Raw genomic sequence first — 23,356 nt, 5'->3', positions numbered from 1 at the left:
TTATAGTGCCAGGTAAACGAGTTTATAGTGGTCCTTTAATATTTTCCTCCGTGAAAATAGGCTTCTGTATCCAACCAAATTCATCAGCTCCATTTCCTTCTCTGCACTTGCAAAGCATTCAGCTATCTCTGGGTGCTATTTTCTTTGCATCGTTGTGTATAACGGACGTGCACAACAACCTGTATATATTAACTTGGATGTGACGCTTTATACTGAATAATATTTGCATGTTGGTGAAATAAGAGGAACACTGGGTCACATGCGTCATGTAAATTGCACTTGGAGAAATGCTTTCTAGTAGTGTTACCAATGATGCCTTTGAATCCTAGTAATAAGGCCAATTAAAGGGACACCCAAGGAACCAGAATCGCTATACCTTAATGTAGTGGGAGAGAGATGTGTGGAGATGCTAATTGGGGCGGTGATGTGCATGCACGCTGGCCACCTCCTGCATATACACTCCTATGGGGACGAATAGGATTGGGTGAGGTAGTCCGTAATGATGATCTTAGCCAGGGGAGGTGCAGCGGCCGCAGTGAGACTGTGCGATTGGATTAGAGCAAAGAGTAAAATTTTCTCTTTACATTTTATTACTTCAGGCGGCATTGCAATTATCTAGCGAGTGTACTGTAACATTACAAATACTTGTTTGTATTCCAAACGTTGGTGTTCCTTTAACTGGAATGTGTCTGTGAACTTTGGGAGATCTAGTGCTTTCGGAGGATTCACCGCTTTGTATGCGTCTGTGGTTTTTAAACACTGCAGTTGTAACAAGAAAACCGTGCCAGGTGGTTCTCTAATTTGGTGCACATGTGAAGTGGGCTAGCTTATCTTCTGGCTTTGTGGCACATCATGCAAATCTGCACTAGCCACTGTGGCAGGGACACATGATTTCAGTGCACTGCTGCTTTTTTTTTATGGTGTCGAATTACATTTATTGTGCAACAGTGATTTGTCACTGAAACATAGGTTGAGCTTGTAATTGGGGAAACTGTTGGCAACCATCTTCTAGAAAATCACTTGTATTGGTTGCTAAACATCACAGGGAATGTATCCTTTCATTTTCTTTTTCTCGTGGTGGACAGTAGTTGCTATGCATACTTTAGTAAAGGTAAATATATTGACTAGATAAATGCTGCACACTAAGATTAGAAACAAAAAGCTCTCTCCCACTTTCTGGAAGATTATGTGAGAATGATACTAAAAATAAATAGAAATAATTAGATTAACACAAGCTGGTAACAGAAGAAACAATCTAAAGTGGGAGTGGCAATACATTATGGTATTTGAGTGATCTTTAAACCTGTACCAAGGAATCTACTCTGCTTCAAGTGACAGATTTAAATCTGAATCAAAATAGATGTGTACTCACTTGTGTAGTTGGGAGACCACTAATGCAGAAGAGCCATCCAATGGATCTTGGGGATAGTGTGTCCAGCTGGTATTGCATGGCATCACTGAATACACAGGCAAAGCTTCCTACGGGTTCACATAGAACCTGTAGAAAAGTGCCCTCATTCAATCTGTAGGTATTACAAGTGAGGCACCCCTACACTACTTTAACCCTGTCTTGGCAACACTTGACTTTTTAAGAAATAAGTTACCCTTTGTACTTTCGGTCTTCTCATTTAATTGATTAAATAGAACAATCGTTCTGTCCTTTCCGACCAACCTGAGCAATGTTACTTTAAACATGCTGCTATAGATGTTATGTCTTATATTTTATGATGCACTCCAACCAATATAGTGTGCCAGATGTACCCCGGCACTGGTTTGGCTTTTTACCTGGGGTCTGCCTGTGCTGTAGTAATTTTGCTTGGAGTTTTAATTTTTAGGGTTATAGTTTCTGCTAACAATTACAGCTTTTGTATTTTTTTTTCTTTTGTTTTTAAATGGTTACTCTAAGCATCGTAAACACTACAGCCGTGATCTGAGGGGCAACCTGGCCCTTTCTCTATGTAATGGGACAAACAGTTTTGCGACTTTTTGCCCTCTTACCTGGGCGCTGTGGGTCCTTTCTCTTGTGACACACATTCGGCTGCTGCAGAAGCTGGATGCCAAGGCTGTCTCCATCCATTGGTGGAGTGTGTCAGCTGACTGCTCTCAGCCAGTGAATGCAATTATGTGTATTAGAATATGCACAAAAATTACATTAGCCAAACCAGAACTCTACTTCTAGGCTAGCTGATGCCCAAGTGACTCTGCCATATTTAGAGTTACACCTCTGGCAGTGAAAGGGGTATGTGCAAAATGCCTCATATACAGACTTCCAAGATTTGAAGTGGTCGTGATGCTTGGAGTGAACCTTTAAGCAAAACAGGGAGTCTGTGGTAACCACTTTTGTTGTTCTCCCCAATAGCCCCCTGACAGTTGGCCCCTCCGTGTGACACAAAGTAGGCTTCCAGTGGTGATATTTTAATTTTTGCATGTGTTAAATGAAATATATAGGGGATGCTTACTTGTCCCCCCCCCCCCTTTTTTTTTTTTTTTTAATTCTTTATTTTGTGTGTGCAAGGAATAACAAAGCATCAAACAATGCCACAACAGCATTATTAAGTGCGCAAATTGTACATAAGGTTACATCTGTGGCTCCGAATTGACGGCACTTTTTAAAATATTATTATGCTGGACATAACTACATTACAGTAGCGTCATTGTAACGTGTAATACAAGCGTATACAGGCAAAATTAGCAAGCATTCGAGTTGAGCTAAATAGTGGGATTACCTTCAGACTGCTAATACAACGGCTGTAACTTAAAAATTATGATGGTACATTCAAATAATAATAATAAATTCAAATTGTGCTCCGGCTGCAGCCCTGAGTGCTATCTTAAGCATGCTAAATTAGCTGGTATTTAATTTAATTTAGGTAAAGTCAAGAGGTAAAACATGTGAGTATAACAGTCTATCTAGAAGATTCAGCGAGTGCCCTGTTTTTATCTTTATGTTCGAGCATAAGCGTGCTAAGTTAGTTGGCTTTGGTTTACACAAAGTCCTAATAGTATATTCAGACCATAAGCTCACCGTGCGCACTGGCTGTATCTTTAAGTGCGAGCGTAAGCTTGCCAGCTGTAGCTGGCTTTGAGTTACATAGAATTATGAACAGAGGAAAACATTTAAACAATGAATAGAGCGTGCGCTCTGGCTGTAACTTCTGGAACATGCTTTAGCGCGTTAAGATCGCAGGCCATGGGTGAAACCAAAATCATAAGATCACCTTCCAGCCCTGAGTTCAGTGTGTGCTCAGAGTGTGTGTGGTCTGCTGAGAGTGTGTCTGTGGTCTCTGAGGTGCCCCTAAGTGATGTGTGTTCCTGTCCGGCCATCGGTGTGGGTGGAGAAGCCTGGCTATTGTTATGTAGGCGCTAGAGAGTGCATGTAGGGCTGTGCAAAGAGGTCGCAGATTAACTAAACATGCAGCATGTTATGCTAGGCTGGAGCTCGGACTAGATTAGCGATTCCGAGATGTTGGTAGTGATAAAGAGAAAATGTTCTTAACCTTGGTATCTACGGTAGGACATTGTGTGCCTAACATTTACACAAACCCCCTGAGAGCCAGCCGTGTGGTCGCGTAGGCAGCAACTGGGCTCAGTGTCCACGGCCATGGCAGCAGTCGATATCCCAGTCCCGACCCAGTAAAACCCCGGCTCCGCTCCTCACGGTGAGCATCTGAGTTCTATCGATGGCTGCGTTGGCGGTAGGTGAGTGGTAAGTCCGCAGTCCTGTTCATGTGGTGGCTGTGGCGTATGGGTCAGTCGGCGTCTTCCTGGGCACAAACTCCGGGGCATCCACGATGTGTCTTCCCAGCCGGTGTATGTGGCCAGCGAGGTGTATAGCCTGACCTTGTGGATCAGTGGGAATGTTCAGTTGCCTCATTGTCTCTACAGCCTCTTGTGGGTTATGGACTACGTACTTGGTTTCTCCTTTGCTGATGGTGAGGGTGCGGTTCGGGCCCCAGCGGTACTGTAGTTGATGTAGACGTAGTAGGGCTGTATATGTGCTCAGGGATCTCTGCCATGCCTGCGTTCCCGCTGACAGGTCTGTATAAAAAGAGAGGGTCATCCCCTCAAAGGGGTAGGAACACTGTCCCTTCATAGCCTCTAGGACCATCTTCTTTTCTCTGGCTGTTTGGAATTTTAGTATTAAGTCCCCTGTGGCAGTTTGAGGGGCTTTTGCGGACCGAGGTATTCGAAACAGGCCCTCCAAGACGATCGCTTTTGCCGCCTTTGGCGTCAGTAGCTCAACGAGGAGTCGCCTGATAAGATGCGGTAGTTCAGCTTCCTGTATGGAGTCCGTGACGCCTCTTAGCTTGACATTATTGCGGCGGTACCTGTCTTCTTGGGCGGCCATTAAGGTTTCTTGCTGCATGGTTTTGTGTTGCAGATCTTTGATCGCTGTCTGCAGGTCCGTGATCTGGCCGGAGTGGCTGGCAGAGGAGGCCTCCACCATGCTCAGCCTGTCTGTAATGCCTTTGATGTCCTCCCTGATTAGGGCCACGTCGGCTGAGATCTTCTTATGGTGAACTGCCATGAGTTCTCAGATTGCCTCCATGGTCACTGGGGTGGGGGCCTTAGTGTGTGGTGGTGGTCCCCTTGGCTGTGAGGGGGTCAGCGTGGAGTCACCCCCATCTTCGTCTGACGACCCCTCCGTGAAGTCCGAGCATCCGCCGTGTAAGGACTCCATTTTGGCTCCTCGTGTGCCTGCCGCCATAGTTCCCCTATGTCCATTCCCTGGCGGGGTCTGTCGGGCTTTGCTTTCTTGGTTTTCCGCCCCATCTGACTCTCCCGGTTCTCAGGGTGGTCCCCGGGCTTGTTTTTGTGCGGAATTGGGTGCTGTAAAAGTCGTTTTTTTTGGATCATCAAAAGACCATCACAAAGGTTGTGGCTTACAGTACCATTGTTCTCTTCTCCCATTCCTAATGACCTATGGCTGCTGCAGCTGTATGGACCAGTGGCGTCAAAGTGATTTACTTCCTTTTCCATCTAACTTGTGTGCTCTTTATGGCGTCACTCTGCCTGGGTCAGAAACTTGGAACTGGGCTGTAAGTAGGCTGACCAGATACTCATCACTTGAGGGTGCATTACTACTGGACAGGGTTTATAGGAAAGATTTGTCTTTGAGTGATTGATGGAACCTCTTCATTTTTTGCTGTATTTTGTAGGAGCTATGAAACATATTATTTTTTTTAAAGCATTGTCTGTATAATGCATTACACATTTTGGGGTATGCTCCCGTATTGTGTTCACTTGAAGACAAACAAAAAATGTAAATTGCCAATCTGTTATGAAACTGTAAAAGACAGTAGGTGAGGCTTGCTGTCTCAGACCCCAATATCAGGCCAAAATAGTCACACCGATACCTCTCCCCCACTTTCTGTGACTGTTGTAGTATGTATGGGGCTTGTTGGAGTGTGTGCTTTATTTAGCACAGTGTGCTGCGTGGCCACTTATTGTCCGGTATGTATGACCTGGCATTCTAGGGGCGCTCCGCCACAAAGCTGAACCCCAAATGGAAATATGTCAATGGAAAAAAATCTTTTTAAAATGGAAGATATATGACTGATGCTTGTTATTGTAGAATGTATTTTGAAAAATATCTGAAAACTACCTTTAAATGTAACAAAGTACTCGCACTGCATCTTTCCTGCATGTTTTCAGTGTTTTACCTTAGAGCTGAGTTCAGGCTTGTGCCGCTCAAACATTGTGTAATTGCTGCCCCGAGTTTTTTTTTTTTTGCCTTCTTCCTGCTCATCTTTCAAAGGCTGCCTCAGCCAATCAGCTTCTTCCAAAGGAAAAGGAAAGTAACAATGTAATGGGAAGGGATAATCATGCAGAGTCTGTGACAAGTAGTTAAGATGGCTGCTCACTGACAAAGTAGCTTTCTAAGGCATGTTTTTTTGTTTAATCTGTTAAGTATACTGAATTTTAAGACCAAGCATATGGGAATGGCTTGGCTGTGCTAAGGATTGATTTAAAGATTTATTATGCGACTTTCCTATTTATTTTTATATCTATATCTATATCTGCTGGGCTTTGTTTGTTGAAATCACCCGAACTTTCCATGCATTACACCCTGGGTATATCCTTTTCAGTGTATGCGTGTTATCTAGCTTGTGCTTTTCTGTGATTGAATCTGCCTAAGTGTGCATACTATCAGTTGTGGTTGCCGAGCAGCAGATACTGTGTACACCTCCATTTACATGGTTGAGCCTATGTATGTGTTTTTCCCATAAGACTGCCTCATGTCATATTGCAATGGGCTCTGAGATGGAACTTTGCAGTAAATAATCCCTTGATTTCACACTGAGATCTCATATCCTCTGTGGCTTTGTGAAAAGTGTGATTTATTATTCCTCTTTAGTTATCTGAAGCCAGTTTGGTAAGCAGAGCAGACTGCAGTAGCTTTCCTTTGCTGAATGTTCATAGTTGCAGTAGTTAAAGAGAATTAATTTCAGTGTTGGGTTTCTAATATCCAACAATATATTTTCTGAAGATTTTGTGCAGGTGTGTTTACCCAAAGTGGTCAACCTTATCTCCACTCACTGTTTAAAGCTGTGATGGTTAACACTGCCCCCTCACCTCTGCTTTAACGGTTACCCATGATGCTTTGCAAGCATAGTTCCGTATTGTCTGCAGTACTAAGTTTGGCCTGGTTGGTGTAAAAGGCAGAGCAGTCTCTCCTGAGTGATGCTTATTTCACTATTACTGTAACCACCTGTGAAATATAATTTGCCCATCTTTGGGTTGAACAAAAGGGTTAAAACATAAATTTACTTAGTTTCTTCAAGTTTGACTTCTATTAAAAGCTCAGATATGTAGTCAAATCATAGAATAACCACCAAAGTTAATACACGTCTATATGGGTGTAATCCTTATACATACCTACTATGCATTGTGCTGTCAAATTGCATGTTTCTATTTATTTTCTATTTATTGATCAGTACGGTCCATGTCCTGTGCCTGATCAGATCACTGCGCTTTCCAGCGTTCCTTTCTTAAGGTGTCGGGGTGAGCGGGAAATTGCAATATTTTGTGTGTTCCCCAATAATATTCTAATCACACAACCTTTGCTGAACAAGTGTGGCAAGATTCCACAGTTTAACTCCATATAAACAACTGTGTACAACGCAATATAAAATGTTTCTACCCCATGCTGCTTGTTGCATGAACTAAGGGACGGTCCTTCACACATGTCTGGCCTCCTGCTCACATGGCTTCTATTTCTTCTGGAGGGAATGTGCAGGTTGACAAGCTTTTCTCCTCTCGGTGGAAATCCCATAGTCCTTCTGTATGCTGGCTGTGATAGCTTGCTTTAATGTTATTGTATGACCCTTCTGCTAACCTTTATGCCTTTTATGGTTAGTTTTTCTATTGTATTACCTACCATAATATATGCATTTATTACATTTTCGCTCACACCTTAAATATTGTAATTTTGGTTACAAATTAAATTAGTTTCTTGTGAGACTTATTTAAAGCCTTTGTATGTGTACCTAGGCTTGTACAAAGAAACCACTGAGCCTTTTCTTCTGGATTCATATCCACTTTTTAGGTTGGATATATATATATTTCACGTTTGTTCTACAGAGCAAATTTTGTCTCTGGTATCAGTCCCAGTTAGTAGATAGGCGTAAACGAGTATATCTGACATCCCAGGTCATCATCCTGCAAAACATGGGAGTAAAATCCATTGATATTTGTTGGTATAATCTCTTTCCCCACTTCCATGTTTCACACCCTTTTAATATGTCTTTGAGGTTTTTTTTTAGTCCCTGAACTTATCTATGACCGTAGGGATCTACAACTGTGAGAATAAAATAAATTGGGTGACATTGTGAGCTGTACTTATTGAACTGTGCATAGTGGCATTCAGTTTAATCTCTAATCAAAATGTACTTTTGTAAACGTATGATATTAAATTGCTTTCTTTAGTTAATTGATGGAATGTTCCCTCCTCCATGAAGGTGTTGAGGAAAGTAAAGAGATTTAGCACTTCTGACAATTATGGAAGTGGTATTGGCATTTTGTGAACAGCATTTGTAATAAGTTCAAATAAATGGGATGTCGATTAATAAAATCTTTAAATGTGCTCTATCTTCTTCTTGAAAATGCTAATCTAAAATAGCATTTTGGAACTCATCCTTTTTCCATTTGAAAAAACTACACTGGAAAATGTAAAGATTGCCCCATTTATGTTTCTTCAGGCCAAATTGATTCATACACCTATTGACTCAAGGCATAGATCAGTCGAATTCTTTGCTCTGGCGGCATAAGGGCTTTTTAATGTTTTTTTTTTATATAGATAAAATGGAAAGGGGATTATTTCAACATGTTGGCACGGTCAATGTTCTGTCCCAATAAATTTCCCAAGCCCTCAACTGGTATTTACTCGAATCTAATCCAGGCCTTTATTGGCAAAATAGTCTCCAAAATGTGAATGCGTGTTCGATATGACGGGCGTACAACATGAGTTTGCCGGGGCAAAATTCGCATCCTTGGGTCAGAGGTGCGAGACTTGGTTTCTGTGTACCTCCCATATCTTTGTTGTGATGTGAATTTCGTCCCGTTTGTGTGCGAATCTAATGCTCCATCAAATCTATGTTGTATAGTAGTATCTTGTACAAATGCTCATATTCGCCAGCAAAAACCTTTTTCGGTCCTCCAGGTTAAAAAATTGAATGCGCAATAGATTTGAGTAAATACTGTATATCGTAAAGACCTATGGCGTTATTTATTTGACATCATATCCATTTACAACTAGAGATTCCTCATTGATGAAACTTTTTTTTTATTTATTTGTTTCCTGCACGATTCTGGAGTGAGGACTTTTGCTTGCTGTGACTGGAATATGTGATATGGCCCTGCTTTTAAAACGACACTCCGTTTAGTGTATATACTCAAAACAAAAGACATTGTTTTATAAGAGACTTCTCATTGAGAAGTTTTGTGGACAAATTGCACATGTGCACAATAGGCCAATTATGCACTTCTCAATGAGAAGATTGGTGCAGCCCCTCACTTCTGCTTTGTACTACCATTGAAAGTGAGCGAGACAGCAAACTGAAGTGTTTTAGATGGTTGGAGTGTTCATTTAAAGTGGCTCTGATACCTTTCTTATGAAATACATTGACTATTGGAAGTTTACTGAAAGGGGCTACTTTGTCTCTGTAATTTTCCTCTACTTGTCAAAAAGGCGGAGTCAAGTCATTGTAAATCTAGTTGAGACGTTACTTGTGACAGCTGAGGGGTGGGGATGTGTCTCTCTTTCTATGGAGAATCCGGTTATCTTGCGGGATCCTCCATAGACCTCAATGTTGTACTCACACATGTGCACAAGAGTACAACCCTGGCAACTTTCCCTGCAGCCCCAGGCCACCGGATCACTAGTGGCGATGTCACCGTTGGGGAAGGGGGAAAAAAAAAAAAGCAAAAAACAGAAGTAGTTGTGGGGTCATTTTTAAAACTTTTTTTTTTTTTTTTTTTACCCATTGGATAATTCAATCTATAAAATGGCTGCATTCAAGTATGGCGGTTTCAGCAAAACAAAAGACTGTTTTAGACATTAAATATATACATATAGTGAGTTTCCTGCCAAGCTGTGTAGTAAAGTTGGTTGCACACTGAGATCAAGGCTTATCCTGAATTCACCTTTCCAAGTTTCTTGAGGTCGTTGTACACGGTTACTGTTCTTATTACAAAGATGCAGATGACTTAATGGCAACTTGGGAAGTGAGGAAACTCATACACAATCTTGTGTAAAGGTTTTTTTTTTTTTTTTTGGAGAGGGGGGCAGTGTTGGGGCTGTAGAGTGTTACATATGCAGTTCCAAGTAGGAATTCCTTATTGAAACATACCACCTCCTTTCTTTTTACTTCATTTATTGTGATATATTAAACAAGTAAGCGTTTCCTTTGTTTCACTATCCTCACACCGGTTAAAAGTTAAACAATTGTAATAAGTCGGCTTTTTTTTTTTTTCATGTGAATGTAAAATCACATGGGCTAAAATGTGAAATGATTGCTTTACAAAATGTTTGGGAGGTCACACAACAAACAACTGGCCGAATGTTGCCTAAGTGATAACATCCATCTGAATGGCTGTAGAGGAAGCAGATGTGTTGTGATTGGTTAAATGCATTTTTACATTTAAATAAAAAAAAAGGAAAGAAAATTTAAATAAAGTTTGCAGGAAGCCGTGACAAATCTTTTATAGCTGTCTTGGAATTCAGGTGACTTGGCTATTGAAAAATGGCATGGTGTCATTTTATTGGTAGAAAAATGTTTTCGCTGTAGTACTGTTTGTAGCGAATGTATAAATTCATTTTTAATATGGACGCATCTAATGGTGTGCACCAGTGGCATAGATCATTTAAATCCACCATACATGTGTCTCTATACCTGAATGCTTTGTGTGAAAACTAGGGCATAGGATCCTGGGACTGAATATCATGCACTTTGAAATGTTACCCTCATACTGGAGAAATCATGAAGTATGGAAGTTTTTGTATATATTTTCCCCCTAGCTTTCTGTGGAATTGCTGGAGATTTTGTTAGTGCAGGGTTTACGTTAAATTTTCTACCTTGTCACGCAATAAACTGTCACCCATGGATTGGTGTGTTATGCTTCTCTTGATGTATCTGTTTAATTTGGCTTTATTCTGAACCCATGCATTTGTATTTGCGAACGACTTAAATGCCCGGTGCTGTTCCGACGGCGTATGTTAATGTACTTATTTAGCGTCCTGTGCCACTTGCTGTGAAACCTCCCATTTCCTTGAGCCTGTTGTGTCGAATTTGCCTGGGCACTTTAAACTAAAATCTTCTCAGTATTTTATTTTGATTACCGCTTGATTCATGTGCTTCATGATAGAGCTGTGTATTTGCTGTGCGTTTTCATGTTCCAATATGACTGGCAATCTATACCTGCTTGCTTGGATTTATTCTAGCAAGTGGAGCGCTACAGCTAGCAAATACTTCTCGGCCACATCTGTTTACGTCCCCCCTCCCACACACTCGAGTGCCACAGCGTGTCCTTGTAATTTGCTTATATGCTGGGCTGGTCCTGTTTCTCTGCAGCTGATGAGTGGCACAGAGTACTGAGGAATGCGGAAGTAAAAAAAAAAAAAAACTCTGATCTTTGCGACTTAGCTGTAGAGTTTGGTATTGTTACACCTTCGATTGCTTTAACCCTCCTCCTTCTGGCCATTTTGGCAAACTATTGCTCTTAGTGTAAGCTATTGCAATTAATAGTGTTTGAAAATATGCTGGTGACCTTACTAAATCTTTGTGCATTTTCTGAGCAACTTAATCTCATGGTGTTACGTTTTAGACATTGTTGTGGTTCTTTTTTGTTTTAACATGCTAGTCAAATAACGGTTATGTTTGAAAGCATGGACATATGGCCTTATACAGGTTGAAAAAATGAACTCTCTTCATGCAGACACATTAAACAATCATACATCACTGCTTTAAAATCTGGGTGAATAGAATTCTTGGTCATTATAGCTGGGATATTTAGTGTTGGGTGTTTAATGATATGGCTTCTGACCGTATGTTGTTTTTATTTTTTTATTATATATATTTAAGTCTGTATGTGATTTTCATAAAAATGGGTTATTAAAATGATTGTGTCCAATAAAATGCTCTCAACATTTATAGGAATTTCTTTTCTCTTCCCAGATTTTGGATCTTTCTTTGACTTGGAGAATGATCTGCCAGATGAATTAATCCCTAATGGAACAGATTTGAGCCTCCTGGGCACCGGTGGAGGTCTGGGGCACGATGCAGCTTCCCAAAATAAGCAGTTGACAGACCTCTTACGTGGTGGAAGTGCAGGCTTGGCTACAGCTATGGGCAGAGGTAACTCTGGTAGCCCTGTACAACAGAGCATGGGTGGTCAAGGCCAGCAAAATAGCCCCGGCCTTGGCAACCTGGGCAGCTTGAACAAGAGTCCGCTCAACCAAGGCTTATCTGCCAACCAATCTTCCGGACTGAACAAGCAGGGAGCTGGTCAACCTGGCCAATCTGTTCCCACCTCCCAAGCACAAAAGCAAGTGGGTATGGTGGCAGGCAGTCCAGCTGCTCAACAGAACCCTGGGGGCATCTGTATGAACTCAAACTTCAACCAAGGGCATCAAGCAATGATGAACAGCAATTCTGGACATTCACTAATGAACCAGGCCCAGTCGACACAGGGTCAGGTCTTGAACGGGTCACTTGGAGCTGGGAGCAGGGGTCGTGGTGGAGGAATGCAGTACAGCTCACCTGGCATGCAAGCAAATCCAGGCAGCGTCCTCGCAGAAACACTGACTCAAGGAACAGCAACGATGACTGCTCATAGCGGAATGGCAAGTGCCCAGGGAGGGCCCTTAAGTAAAGTAAGTTCACTTTTATTCTGTGCTAATAATGTCAGTCTTTAATGAGTTGGGGTTATTTGTAAAAGTCAACCCGTTGATTGTTAGTGTCTTACGTTGCATGGTAAGTGTGTACCCAAGCTTGTTATCTGCTTTCCTTGTTAGTAAGGTATTTTATTCAATCCCAAAAATGAAAATGGTTTTGCTTTGGTCTTATGTTACTCACTCTGTACGACTTTGTTTTATCTTTTTTGCCTTTGATACCTCCTTTGAGTGGTTAACTGCTCCCTAAAAAAATCTATTTGCTGTACCGTGCATTATCATTAAATATAACCAGCTATGGTTATTATGTTTTATTTTAACCCCTTAAGGACACATGACATGTGTGACATGTCATGATTCCATTTTATTCCAGAAGTTTTGTCCTTAAGGCGTTTAAAAACAACAAATATATACCAAAAGGTCTGCTGCTACTTTTCATCCCTTTTATATGTAGGCGTGCTGGCAATACAGATTAAATGTTAGTTCATTTTAACTAATAACATCTCATTAAGCTTTATTATTAACATTAAAGAGACACTATAGTCACCTGAACAACTTTAGCTTAATGAAGCAATGTTGGTGTATAGAACATGCCCCTGCAGCCTCACTGCTCAATCCTCTGCCATTTAGGAGGTAAATCGCTTTCTTTATGAACCCTAGTCACACCTCCCTGCATGTGACTTGCACAGCCTTCCATAAACACTTCCTGTAAAGAGAGCCCTATTTAGGCTTTCTTTATTGCAAGTTCTGTTTAATTAAGATTTTCTTATCCCCTGCTATGTTAATAGCTTGCTAGACCCTGCAAGAGCCTCCTGTATGTGATTAAAGTTCAATTTAGAGATTGAGATACAATTATTTAAGGTAAATTACATCTGTTTGAAAGTGAAACCAGTTTTTTTTTTCATGCAGGCTCTGTCAATCATAGCCAGGGGAGGTGTGGCTAGGGCTGCATAAACAGAAACAAAGTGATTTAACTCCTAAATGACAGTGAATTGAGCAGGGAAATTGCAGAGGAATGATCTATACACTAAAACTGCTTTATTTAGCTAAAGTAATTTAGGTGACTATAGTGTTCCTTTAACATGTTATTTGCGATTTTTAAGTTACACAAAATATTTATTTAAGAGATGTTCCAGCATTGACATCTCCCACTTATGTCCACATGCTGCACCCATCTCTTCCAATGCCAATAAACTGCCATTTGTATTCATTTAGAATGGCGTCTCTGTCCTATACACCTTCATCAAATTGTGAGATGGACTTGATAGAATAGTTGCTGTGATGGAGAACAGTAGAACCACCTGCATGTGGGTTCTCCTGCTCTTCTTAACACTAACTTTTCAGCATGGAGAACTGTGTTCCAAGTTGAAAGGCAGTAAGATGACTATCATTTAAGCAAAAGCTATGTGACCATGAAAGGTGATTCACATGCCTGGTACAACACACAAAATGTAGTTATGTACAACTGCAAATGATTACAAAGCATTAAGAGTATTTCCCCGAGTGTCTGGTCTAAGCAGGCATTGAAACTCGTGTAATCTAAACATTTTGTAGGTGCTGGTGATCACTGGCTATGATATAGTCCCATTTTACACTTAACTAAGTAGGACAGGCAGATTGAACTTTGAAGTGGGTTTAACTTCTTGGTTTACAGTGATGTATCTGGCTTTGAAGTGGCTTATGGTCACAAAGTAGTTTCAAGTCTATCAATTTGTTGGTGAAGGCAACCTTTAACTTGATTTTGACTAAACAAATGCGCCTGGCTATAATATCAAAGTGTTAATCTGGCATTCATATAAACTCCTGTATAATACCATGTAAAATGCTCCTATAGCCAGAGCACTTGGCATGCTTAGGTTTTGTGCTCAGCTCCTGAACCGCCTGAAATATTCACTTGTGATTGAGCACTCTAAAAATTTACATTTTCTTGTGGTTAACCAGGGAACAATCACTAAGCCCATGGTTTGAAAAAGATTTGTGGGTTTAGGAGCCATGAAATGAGTGCATCCCAAAAAGTTCCTGCAAGTTTTTTTTTTTTTTTTTTTTTTTACACAGACCGATTATAATAACTTGCTCAGAAAGTCACTTATTTTTTCTGTCCTGTTGTGAAGGATGTCTCACATTTTTTTTAGGTTGATTTTTAAATGGTTCTAAATTAAATTCACAATAAGCGATTGCTTTGTATTTTTAATGCATTTTCTACCTATTCTTACTCTAATATTTTAATAATATATTGAAGTTGTGCTCCTTAAGGTGTATCATAAAAAGAAAGAAAAATAGAAGTTTTCTAGTTGCCTCCATTGCAGCATAATCAGAGGAGGAACACTTCTGATTTGCATTTGGTATCACATGCTCTAAAGAGCATTTTTTTCTGATGCAATTCGAGGATTATAGTAATTACTGCTAAACTTACTGTTTGTTGTATTGTTTCACTTATTACTCATTGAGGGACTGATGGCTAGTGTGTAATAATGAAAATAGAAATAGCTACCAGTGAGGCTACTTGAATTATCTCTAAGCCCAAAGTGTTAACATTGTCTGTAACTATCTATAGCCAAATGTGTATTGGCTGATTTGACATGTCTGCCCCACTTACTTTTGCAATAGATGCTGATGGCATTGCATTACAAAGATCTACTAGTTTCCCTGATTTGCCACATGTGTTAAAGTTTTATAGTGGCCAACAATTCCCTAAGATAATCCTGTATCCCCTGTTGTGATTATTGTGAGCTCTGAGTTTGATATTTATAGGAAAGCATCCAGGAGTAGTTGTGATTTTTCTAGTCTCAATGCTGCTCCTTCATGTTGTGAAAGAGAATGTCATGTTACATATTAATAGATAATTATGAATTGATCCTGCCAGTGAAGCATTGTTGAATGGCAAATTTAAACATGAACAGTGTACCAAATACCATTTTTAAAAATAAATATTACTAGCTGGATTGACTTCCACTAAATTATTGTAGTAAATTATTTTACTAAAAATAATTTCCAAGTGTATTATAGTCTTGGCCTTGTGCATTGTTTTGTAACTTATTGTACTTTTGTAAGTTATTTTAAATAGTCCCTTTAGTCAGATGTGTTCCTTAATCATTTCAGATCTTGATTTAGAAATAGAATACAAATTATATTTTAAATTAAACTTGACCTGCACAGAGAGTACAGTCATCAAGCTTGGTCATTTTGGCCAAGTTCAAAGCGTATGGGTATGCTTGGCCGTTGCAATGATCCACCAATCCTGGTCCTCTCTATGAGATGCATTGTACAAACACCCAGTCCAGTGCTGTCATGCTAATTCCTCTCGTAAAACAGATTAAATTATTCAATCTATTTTAGTCTGAAGCCCTAAGTGGCTGTTTGCTGCTATAGGGGTGGGAACTTTAAAATGTAAACTGTGTAGTGGCAGCATCTGTGTCCCAAAATCCCTTCATTACGAGTAAGTGACTTTGACTACTCACCCTTAATAACGTTGGTGCATGGGTGCCTGGATCCCTTTTCCACACACAACTTGAATGTCTGATATCATCCATTGCTATATTTCTGAGATGCTAGGCACTTGCACATTCTATCGGTATTTGTGAAGGCAAACTAGTTCATGATTACCTGCACTTTTGTAAGCTGTGCCAAAAAGATGGCCACTCCATTGCATCAAGACTAGTGTTCTGTTTGTTTGTCAGAATTAAATCAGTCTGTAGATCTATGCTTTATTAGGTTTTACATGTTATTGAAATGTGTTGAACTAATAAATGGCAGTCTTTTATGAATTTGTTGGGAAATATTCAACTAATCTAGACAGTTTTCCTTACACAAGTTAAAAAGCAAGTATCTGTTGGAAGCAAATTTTAAAGTACAGCTTCACGTAATAACACTTCTATGTGTCTTTGCAAGTTTTGACGTTTACATATCACTTTCACTTTACTCCCTTCATTATGACTATCCTTATGTGCATCGTACGTCAGTCTCCTAACTGCTCCCTTCTTCTTATCTCTTGCCACAGATGGGTCTCCAGGGAAACAGCCCGTTTGGGCAAAACTTTAACCCTGCCACAGGACAGCAAATCAGAGCCCAAGGAGTAAATACTCCGCTCTCCACTAAGCCTGGCATAACAAACAACCTTCCACCTTTCCCTTCTGATATGAAAAGCTCACCAGTTGCCAATGTACCCAACATGGTAAGTTTTCACATCTTCTCTTACTCCAAAATAAATAATAATAATAATAATAATAAAAAAAAAACCCACAGCAACAAAAATGTGTTTGCGGTGTGGGTTAATTTTGATAGATAATTTATTAGTGAGCTGTTGCATTGTACAATGTATAGTTATCTGGCGACACTCTTTCCAGCCCTGCCTAGTAATAATTACAGTTTCTGGGGTTGATTTTTCTACTAGTTTATAGCAAGTAGTAATATATTATTTCCTGTCATCTAGTCTCCATTGCAGGCTCAAGTCCAGCAAGTTGGCATTGGTGGGGCACCTTCCATGGGCACCGGCCCCACAGCTGACCCAGAGAAACGTAAACTCATCCAGCAACAGCTTGTCCTGCTACTCCACGCTCACAAATGTCAACGGCGGGAACAGACAAATGGTGAAATGCGGGACTGTGCACTACCCCACTGTCGTACTATGAAAAACGTGCTGAATCACATGACTCACTGCCAAGCCGGGAAGGCCTGTCAAGGTAAGGAGTCCATTGGAAGGACTGTGTCTGCTTTCTTGGTCCTGCTGCTTTTTTTGTGTGTGTTTGTTTGGTCATCTGTGTGCATGACCATTTCCTTGTTTTCTTTGTACCATAGTTGCACACTGTGCATCCTCGCGACAAATCATCTCGCACTGGAAGAACTGCACGCGGCATGACTGTCCTGTGTGTTTACCCCTGAAAAATGCAAGTGACAAGAGGAACCAGCAGCGTAAGTTTCAATAGCAAGTAGCTTTTTCGAACCAGTACTGTGAAAGTGTAATAATAAAGTGGCTTAATGGAAATCTGTTGTGAAAAGTATGATAAAACTGTGGAGAATACAGTTCTATGTATATACTGTTGGCCAAACTGCTTGTAAATACATTACAGAATTGTTTTTCTCTATACAACTTAACCACTGTGCTGTTGCCATAAAGGTAAAGACTAAATATGTCACATTAACTGTTTGTTTTGACATTATCACAGAAGATCTAGTACTCGTAAATTTTGTGAGTGCGCTTCAACATGAATTAGAACAATTTTGACTTCAGGGATATTATAGCAAATACATTGTGCGGGGCTATACTAAGTTTACATTAGCCCTTGAAATAGGGGAAATAAGTAATGACCTTAGCCTATGGCTCCGTTATCGTTTTGTAACTGTGGTGTTCTTCTATCCTTAGCTCTCTTGGGCTCACCTTCTAGTGGCGTCCAGAATCAAATTGGAGCAGTTGGAGGCAACCAGCAGACCACGCCTACTCTGAGCAGCCCCAACCCCATTGATCCTAGTTCCATGCAGAGGGCTTATGCTGCTCTGGGGCTTCCTTATGGTAATCAGTCTCAGGGCCCTGGACAACAGCAGACACAGACTCAGGTTCACCAGCAGATTCGCAACATCAATGCACTAGGTGAGTTGGGCCAACGAACAGCAAGGAACGGTTATGTTTTGTAGATCTTACTACTATTTGATCAGCTTCTTCAGCGTTCTCAAGGAATCCGTCTTGTTGTAGTTAGTGGTGGACTAGTTGAAGAAGCTTGTTGACTGATGTTTGCTAGTGTAATGCCATATTATCTGTATTAAACGACTATGTAACCTTGTAGGTGGCAATCAGATAAACCTGTCAGCTGGAGGAATGGCTACAGAACAGCAAGCAAATCTGATCTCTGAAGCTGCACTTCCCACGTCCCTGGCAAACTCAAAGTAAGTTTTTATAAATGCCTTGCTGGAAACTACAGTCCTGAGTGCAGTCAGTGATATTTTATTGGTCATTGTGTGCTTGTGTGTGTGTGTGTATGTATGTGTGTGTCTGTATTAGATTTAACTGCAGATTTTCTTTAAAATTTTATTTGATGTCTTGGTCGCATTTCTAGCTTATGATATTCTTACATTGCTTCAGGCGCCAATACGTATCACTGTAGAAGTTGTGCTTAGAAACGCACCTTTTCTATGTAATTGGAAATTCAAATGTTCCAAAAGTGTGTTATTGGTGCACACAATCTGAATTACAGCTCTGACACCGGGTAAGACTTTTGTGAAATTATTAAATTGGGCCATAACTGGCCTACTTGACTGCCCATAGCATGCAGAGTCATTTACTATCTGCCAATGTTCATAACCTTAATGCTTTGATTAACATTATCCTCAAAAGCAACTGTCCGTTGTCATTAAACCATTTAATATATATTTTTCTTACCAATTTCAGTCCATTGCTCAATGATGGAAACAGTCCTGGCTCTGTGGGCAACCTTGGCACTATGCCAACTGCAGCACCTCCCTCTACAACAGGCGTGAGGAAAGCCTGGCATGAGCATGTGACTCAGGATCTCCGCAATCACCTTGTCCACAAGCTGTACGTAAAGGGAAGGGAGTAGGAGTAGCCTTTTCTTTGCATTGTATCATCTGTTCTGGGTTTAAAGTTTGGACTGATTGTTTGTCTTTGTATGGCCACGTTATGCATAATTGGATCTGAACCCTGTATGGTGCCTCAAGGGCTTAATGGGGGCTTCTGTGACAATCTTTCTTATTGTCCTCTATTTCCTTTAGATTGGTAAGCAGTGTTGCGTAGGGCACTCATAATCTTGACCTTTATGTCTTCCAGAGTCCAAGCAATCTTTCCCACTCCTGACCCTGCAGCCTTGAAGGATCGGCGGATGGAAAACTTAGTGGCTTATGCAAGAAAAGTTGAGGGAGATATGTATGAGTCAGCCAACAGCAGAGTAAGTATGAAGCATTTTGATTATGAAAAAAACAAACCGAAAAAGCCCTCTGTGCTATAAGAATATATGGTTGCCATAGGACACAATTTACCATGATTTAAGTAGTATATATTGGACAACTTGTGTCACCATAATGTACTCCCAGGAATGTCCTTTCATATATATTCTCCATTGCAGCTTTTTTTTTTCTTTTCTCCTTTTCTTTTAGTCCGTACATTGTATGTGCTTTCATTATAATTTGAACATCTCTCTCTGTAGGATGAATATTACCACTTGCTGGCTGAGAAAATCTACAAAATCCAAAAGGAGTTGGAAGAGAAGAGAAGGTCCCGCTTGCAAAAGCAAGGGATTTTGGGTAACCAGTCAGCCTTACAAACTCCTGGAGCACAGCCCCCAACACTTCCACAGGCAGCTGCTGCATTGGGTCAAGCACAGCCTGTTCGACCAGCCAGTAAGTACTAGAACTCTAGATTTCATTGCACAGAAATCTGCGAGCCATTTCCTCATAGGGGATATTTATGTGTATCTATTTCTTTCTGTTTACTCTTTAGATGGTCCCCTTCCAATCTCTTCTGTGCCTAATATGAATCGAATGCAGGTGACATCAGGTAAGAGATATGATCACAAGATTTTAAATGCTCGTTCTCTACGAATGTTGCAGACTTTCTCTCTCACTCTATTGTGTCTCTGTAGTTTGCAGAAATACTGACATCCATCAGACACCCTGTTCTCTGCCAGTTTGGTTAATATTTTTCTACATTTACCATTTCATCTCTGATCTACTCTCAGGTGGCGGAGTATTAATTAGAGATCAGCAAATTGCTAACGAGCATGCATTTCTCTCTTCTCCATTCTGCGGTGGGTCTCCAGGAATGAATCAGTATATTGGGAATGTACAGATGACTCCAGCTCCGCTGGGACCCCGTGCAGCATCTCCACTCAACCACCCCGCGCCAATGAACAACATGGGCTCTGTGCCTGCTGTAAGTACTGCCTGCAGTCTCTAGTTTCATGAGTGATCACATGTACTTTAATAAAAGCATGCGAGTTCTGAGACATGGTGTAAAAGAATGAAAAACATGTCTAATGCCATACGTTTGGGAAAAAGCACAGCCATATTGACAGGCCCACCATGTTTTCCAGGGCAGATGTACCTGATTCATGCTTATGGGCTGTGAAACCATGTACTTGCAGAATCCATACTCTGCTACTGGGAAATATGTTTAAGTATGAGGGTTGGGTAATAAATGAACCTCCTGAATTGTGATTTTTCTCCTACAGTATATTACTTCTACATACAACAGAGCATCCCTTGTGAAATGTGTCCAGGAAAACACTGTGACACTTGTCATCAACAATTGTGCCAATGGCATCAAAAATTACACCATTTATGCATTGAAGATTAAAAAAAATATATATATATTTTAAATATATATACAATGCGGTTCATTATTCATGTATATTGTCATATGCAAACATCAGTGTTATTGATACTGTGCCCACAATTATCTTCTATACCGTTATGGTCTAGTGCTTCTGTATGCATGTATGTTGTGTGCGTCTTTTCTCTGCTCTTTCTTGTCACTTTCATTTTCTGAGTCATGGGCCTTTTTATATTATTCAGACCTAGTGATTTATCTTTTGTCACCACTAGAGGCAGGAGAGATAATGGCCTTCTGGATCCTCCTCCAGTGAAAACCTTCATTTGCTGTAAAGAAATGTTTCTTTCCTTGTCCTGCTTTCACAATAGGACTCCTAGTTCTAAGAGTGCATTTTTTTCATTGTGCTGCAAGTGTTTTTCGAAGACATTGAGCAAAGTTGACATTTATGTGAAAGCATAGTTCTACATTGTAAAGGAGTTGGTTAACTCATGCAGATGTACTTGGCTTTTAACCTATCTAAACTGTATTTAATTTACTGTATTATGAACATGGGATGGGGGTACAAACCTAGAATTTATACATCATTTCACATGTACTGTAGACTCTGCAGTGTTTGGTATATTTTTCTCAATGACTAAAGTATCGTTGGGGTTACCATATCCTACCAGGTTTTTCTGGAAAAGTATAATTTCATCATGTTGATTGGCAGCACATGGAAATGCTGCCCTGTATTATGCATAATGTATATGCTGCAGGATTGCTGATTTTATCAGCTGATTTACGATCTGCTGCATTTGACTTCTACATACTGCAAGGCAGCACTTTTGTATGTTGCCCCTCAATGTGTACGAGGTCTGTCCGTAAAGGATGTATGTAATAGGAAAAATAGACATTCATTGAAGAAGATACAAGTGACTTTGTACATAGGACAATGACTCATCAGTCCCCTTCAAAGTAAGACACCTTGAGACCTCACACAGTTCTTCCAGCATCTCCTCCACTGTTCAAAACACTCTGCAAAATCCTTTATTGGAATCGCAAATAGTTGCCTTGTCGTATTTACCTGAATCTCCTTGACGGTCTGAAAGATTTTCACTTTCAAAGATTATTTTTGTTTTGTAAAAAGCCAGAAGTCGCAGGGCGCCAAATCTTTCAACAGATTCGCGACCATCTTTGAAGCGTTTGTGCTGCACTCTATTGCATCGTCCCCGAACGCCTTCTGAATCAACCGAATAGTTTACGTGGAGGAATGTTCAAGTTTAACAGAAAATTTGATGCAGATTTGTTGCTCTATTTGATCGGTCATTTTGAATGCTATGGCCACACAGTACACATGCTCAGTCATCAGCGCCTAGCACCTCCCACTGACTAGTACAGTGAAGTCGCTCGTATTCACACATGCGCATTCCAGTCCACTCTCCTTGGCTGCCACATTGATGTCACGCAAACTGTTCTTGTTATATTTACATCGCTGGACTATTTACCGGCAGGCCTCGTATAGATGTGTCCTAGAAAATATGGTATCTCTAACTATAAAGTCTTTTCTTAGTACAATTTCCCAAATAATATTTTATAATCCACTGTAATAAACAAAAATAAGTTAAAGAAGCCTGCATTCATTACATTTGTAACCTAGGTTTATTATATTTCTTTATAACTGCAATTGTCAATTTCTCCGCAGATGGCAATGTCTCCTTCTCGCATGTCACAGCCACAGGGAATGATGGGAGCACATGCTAATAATTTAATGGGTCCAGCACAGACACAGAACCAGTTCATGCAGCAGAACCAATTCCCCCAAAATACTGGTGCAATAGGGGTGTCTCTGGGACAGACAGGAGCAGCAGCAGCTGCAGTGTCACAGGTAGGAATTAATGTTTTAATGCATACAGTTTAATCTGCTTTAAAGGGGGTTGTGCTATAAGTTATGTTTTTTTCTATGTCATTAAATACGTAATTCTGCATCCTTCCAGCAGGGACAGGCACCTACTGCATCTCTCCCAATGAGCAACTCCATGAACATGATGGGCCAGCAGAGCAATCAGCTTCCCCGCCCTGCTCTCTCCCAGTCTCCCCTCCATCAGACACCACCATCTGTTACTGCTTCACCTACTGTCATGCCACCTATCCAGCACCCACCACCAACAGGCATGACCCCATCACAGCCTGCAGCTCCTACTCAGCCATCCACTCCTCTGCCCCCTGCTGCACAGACACCAGCTCCAACGCCAGGCTCTGTCCCCAGTGCCATGCAGTCACAGAGCACCCCAACGGTTCAGGCAGCGGCTCAATCTCAGCTCACTCCTCAGCCACCTACTCCTGTGCCCCCACCGTCTGTGCCTACGCCGCAGCCTGCTCCGCTACAGCCAACATCTGTGCATGCCCCAGCTCCTGGCACTCCAGTAAGTAAATTCTTAACCATAAAAACTTCCACATTCTTCTTGAGATTTCTGAGGTCAGCAATGCAGGCTGACATCGTGTAAGATCTTCTCCTTAATAACCTATATATATTTAAGCATTTTGGTAGGTGCATGGTTACGGTTTTAATGAAACAACGCTTAAAATGTTGAGCTTGGGTTTAATTAAACAGAGTCTACATTCTTTGTGGTGGGATTGCAGGATACAGAGTTTTGGGGAATTAAGGCTTTACATTTGGCAGTCACTGACATTATAATTTCTGGTACTCTGTG

General features: G+C 40.7%; 1 protein-coding gene across 9 annotated transcripts in view; it reads left to right on the top strand.

The window, feature by feature from the left end:
* Nucleotides 1-23,356, top strand: part of CREBBP (CREB binding protein) — a 47,539-nt gene that overhangs the window by 10,383 nt on the left and 13,800 nt on the right. For 6 of the 9 annotated variants that reach the window (XM_063430555.1, XM_063430554.1, XM_063430553.1 and 3 more), the window contains exons 2-14: nt 11,676-12,373; nt 16,389-16,562; nt 16,821-17,070; nt 17,186-17,299; nt 17,751-17,975; nt 18,169-18,268; nt 18,771-18,917; nt 19,167-19,284; nt 19,543-19,735; nt 19,836-19,892; nt 20,074-20,267; nt 22,348-22,530; nt 22,640-23,068. In XM_063430555.1, the coding sequence (XP_063286625.1) occupies nt 11,676-12,373; nt 16,389-16,562; nt 16,821-17,070; nt 17,186-17,299; nt 17,751-17,975; nt 18,169-18,268; nt 18,771-18,917; nt 19,167-19,284; nt 19,543-19,735; nt 19,836-19,892; nt 20,074-20,267; nt 22,348-22,530; nt 22,640-23,068 (2,882 nt within the window). The remainder of the gene's footprint in view (nt 1-11,675; nt 12,374-16,388; nt 16,563-16,820; nt 17,071-17,185; nt 17,300-17,750; nt 17,976-18,168; nt 18,269-18,770; nt 18,918-19,166; nt 19,285-19,542; nt 19,736-19,835; nt 19,893-20,073; nt 20,268-22,347; nt 22,531-22,639; nt 23,069-23,356) is intronic. The other 3 variants (XM_063430557.1, XM_063430556.1, XM_063430551.1) reach the window with 2 other exon arrangements.

The sequence above is a fragment of the Pelobates fuscus genome, chromosome 8, assembly GCF_036172605.1.
Source record: "Pelobates fuscus isolate aPelFus1 chromosome 8, aPelFus1.pri, whole genome shotgun sequence".
NCBI lineage: Eukaryota > Metazoa > Chordata > Amphibia > Anura > Pelobatidae > Pelobates > Pelobates fuscus.
This window is presented reverse-complemented; position numbering and strand designations above follow the sequence as displayed.